The sequence below is a fragment of the Dermacentor albipictus genome, chromosome 4 (genome assembly GCF_038994185.2).
Source record: "Dermacentor albipictus isolate Rhodes 1998 colony chromosome 4, USDA_Dalb.pri_finalv2, whole genome shotgun sequence".
Lineage (NCBI taxonomy): Eukaryota > Metazoa > Arthropoda > Arachnida > Ixodida > Ixodidae > Dermacentor > Dermacentor albipictus.
Genome location: NC_091824.1, coordinates 132,575,135 through 132,578,452, shown reverse-complemented (window position 1 = coordinate 132,578,452; position 3,318 = coordinate 132,575,135). Strand labels below are relative to the sequence as shown.

At 45.6% G+C, this 3,318-nt stretch overlaps 1 protein-coding gene across 1 annotated transcript in view; it reads right to left on the bottom strand.

Annotated features, from left to right (window-relative positions):
- Positions 1–399: 399 nt before the first annotated feature.
- Positions 400–3,318, bottom strand: part of LOC139059332 (uncharacterized) — a 47,136-nt gene continuing 44,217 nt past the window's right edge. Inside the window, exon 2 of the mRNA XM_070537598.1 lies at positions 400–1,328. Coding sequence (XP_070393699.1) covers positions 668–1,084 — 417 coding nt within the window. The 5' untranslated portion in view covers positions 1,085–1,328 and the 3' untranslated portion in view covers positions 400–667. The remainder of the gene's footprint in view (positions 1,329–3,318) is intronic.

Genomic DNA, 3,318 nt, shown 5'->3' with positions numbered 1-3,318 from the left:
GTTCTGCTAAATAGTCATTTGCTGCGTTTAAAGCTTCCTGCAGACGATGCTTGACAACTTACAGAGTCTTATGCGACGTCCATATGCAAATGTTATCATCATACATAAATAAGTTTACGTTTGCCCGAAGCACTGTTCGTAAGCCTGCTAGGGCTGCATTGAAGAGAAGTGGACTTCATACACTTCTTTACGAACCGCCTTTGTTTACGAGTAAGCATTGCTTTGTTCGACATTTGAAAATATATATATACATACATACATACATATATATATATATATATATATATATATATATATATATATATATATATATATATATATATATATATATATATATATATATATATATTGTCGCAGCACTGCCCGAGTAAATCACAGAAAGAAGTAGTGTGCGCTCGTTGGCTCGGCTTTCCTCTGTGCCGGCCGGTCCTTCTCTGTGGCTTCCTCCTGGATATCGTTTCACTCTGTAAGTAAACATCTTTCCTGACATCTCTGGTGGAGGTGCTAGGTACTTGAACGCTTCCGGCCGTTGCCACACGCAAGAAGCAGGCCCTCCTGCTGTTGAGCCAGCAGAGCCTCCTTACCCCGCAGCACCTCCGGCGTGGCTAGAGTGGGGCTGTCCAGACCCATACTGTTGCTGTCCTCGTAGAAGCCGTTCTTCCAAGGGTCAATCGTTAGAACTTGTCCAACTCGAGAGAGATGAAGCCTCTTTCTTTTTTACCATTTCCGGCTCTGGATCCCACTTGGCGAGGCTGCCGAGCTCCGAGGCAGACTTTGTGGCCGCTGGCAACCGGCGGTTCTTTTTCCGGGCTGGCACCGCATGGCTGAGAGCGACCTTGGCTGCCGTCGGCTTTTCCGCGGTGCTCTCGCTCTCACACTCATCCGCGCTGTCTTCGGGGAGAACGATTTCTTGCAGCACCAGTTTCTTCTTTGGTGAGGATGAGTTGCGCCACGAGGCCATTGGCGGCTTGAACAGTAGCCTGCCATCAAACTTGAAATACGCCGCCTGCATGTCCTTCTCCAAGATCCTCTTCAGCCGCTTGTAGTCTGGCGTGTCCTCAAATTTCATTGCCACGTGCTCCATTTTCAAGCCAGGTACAGCAGGAACTCTGTGATGCCTCTTGCAACGTCTCCATGTGGGACGCACTTGCTCGTGAGCAGAGGAATGTTATCCATAAACCCGCACTTCGGCTGGCTGACACACTCGAGGTCCTTGAGGTTGTCCTCCCAAGGCAGTTGGCAACAGAGCCAATGCAGCAGGTTATAGCCCAGGATCTCCATGCCAGCTGGTCCCTCCCTCTGGGCTTCCTCCTGGACCTCATTTCACTCTGTAAATAAACATCTTTCGTAAAAATATTTTCTGTCTTTCAAAAAGTTAGGGATGCATTTGAGAATTTGGCCATGAGCTTCGAGCGTTGAGAGTACAAGCAGGACATGGAGGTGACTGACTGAGTCAAAGTACTTCTTAACATCAATAAATACAGCATCAGCAATGTTACCACAGCTAATCTCTTGGTCAACAAACGTTAACAAATCAAAGATGCAGTCTATTGTACATCTACGTTTTCTAAAACCAGCCATTTCATCTGGTAGACAATTGCTCGATTCTATTCACCTTTGCAGTCTAATAATGGTCATTTCTTCCATCAATTTTGAAGCACAGCTGGTTAAACTCACAGGACGGAAGGTGTCTAGAGGCAGGGGCGCTTGCCATGTTTTAGTGAGGGCACCGCTTTAGCGATCCTGGAACTCACAGGAACATGTGCTTCCTCCCACATTTTGTTGAATACGTGGAGGAGAGTGGACATGCCTGTCGGCCCAAGGTTTTTCAAGCTCCACCACGATATCTTGTCAGGACTATTCACTGTTCTTTGGCGTGTCTTCGAACGAGCATGCAGCAATTCTTGTAGGGAGAACAGAATATAGAATTGTGCATGAGGTAAATTGCAAGCATCTTCATTTGTTGCTGCACCAACAAGATAGAGTGATCTTGAGACGGGCTGTACGAAATTTACTGCTGCTACGCTGAACGCGCTGGCAGTTTCACCTTGAGATCAGCCACAAGCTATAGCAAGGGTTTTGAAAGGGCTACATTGTGATAATGAGAGAGAAGGGGGGAGGGAGAGAAAGAAATGAAGAGGGAATGGCCGGGAGGTTAACCAAGGACGCGCCCGCTTGGCTACCCTTAACTTTGGGAGGAAGGATAGGAAGAAAAACAGATAAGGAGAGTAAAGAAAAATAATAGCCAGTCATTCACAGTCAGTCGCAGTGGAATCTCCGCGGTTACAAACGTTCATATAATCCAGCGTCCTTCAAGAAATGCAGAAGGGCTTTTGTGGCCTTTTGCATGCAAGAACGCATAGGTAATGGTCCAAGGATCTTTTCTTCTGAAAGTGCTCTATTGTCTACCATGTTGAGTCTTGCTTGTAAAGCACGTCTTTCAGTGTCGAAGGATGGACAGTGACACAGAAGGTGCTCTAGAGTATGGGTGGAAAAGGGCGTTTATTAACCTCCAGATTTCGTTTTCTTAGTGAGGTTATCAAGTTCATCACGAAGAATAGATAAAAGTAATGGAAAACATAATTTTAGGGCGCTAGAGAGACATACGCAAGGGAGAGAGAGAGAGAGAGGTAAGATAATGCAGAGAAATGCAGAGAGGTTAACCTGAGGTAGTTCCGGTTGGCTACCCTGCGCAGGGGCAATGGTTAAGGGGGATAAAGAGAGAAACAGAGTGGAAAGGGGAGATAGAAAGAAAGAGAGACAAGCACGAACAAAGCGCGTACACTACAGAGCGGTAGGGGTCGGCAGACAGGGAGAAACACACAGATACACTAGCTCTCAGTGTGTCTGTGTGTTTCTTCCTAGCGTGGGTCTCTTTAGGGCCCTAAAGTCATGATGTCAAAATCGGAGCAACTTTCCCAAGGATAGGTTTAATTTAGATAAAAATAATGCTTTATCTTTTCTTCTTATTGGTAGCTGCTCGCGCGCTTGAGTCTATTTGCCAGCCGCATTGACGGCAGTCCGCTTAAAGCTAAATTAGAAGAGCGCTAGGGCTCCTTCAGCAAGATACGCCGGACTAGTGTCCACAATACAGAAATATGAACGAAGTCTTATTTTTGAAATAATCTACCAGATTCTTTGTGCTTCTTCTTTTTTTATAGCAAGTGCTTTCAGATATTCCAATGAAAAAAAAAAGATTTCAGAAAAATTTTTTTTCATCCTCAAACGCATTATTAAGAAAGACGAAGAAATGCGTTATCAATTTATTTGACCGTGCGTGTGATGTGATGGCCGCGGCGTGGCACCTTGCCACAATTC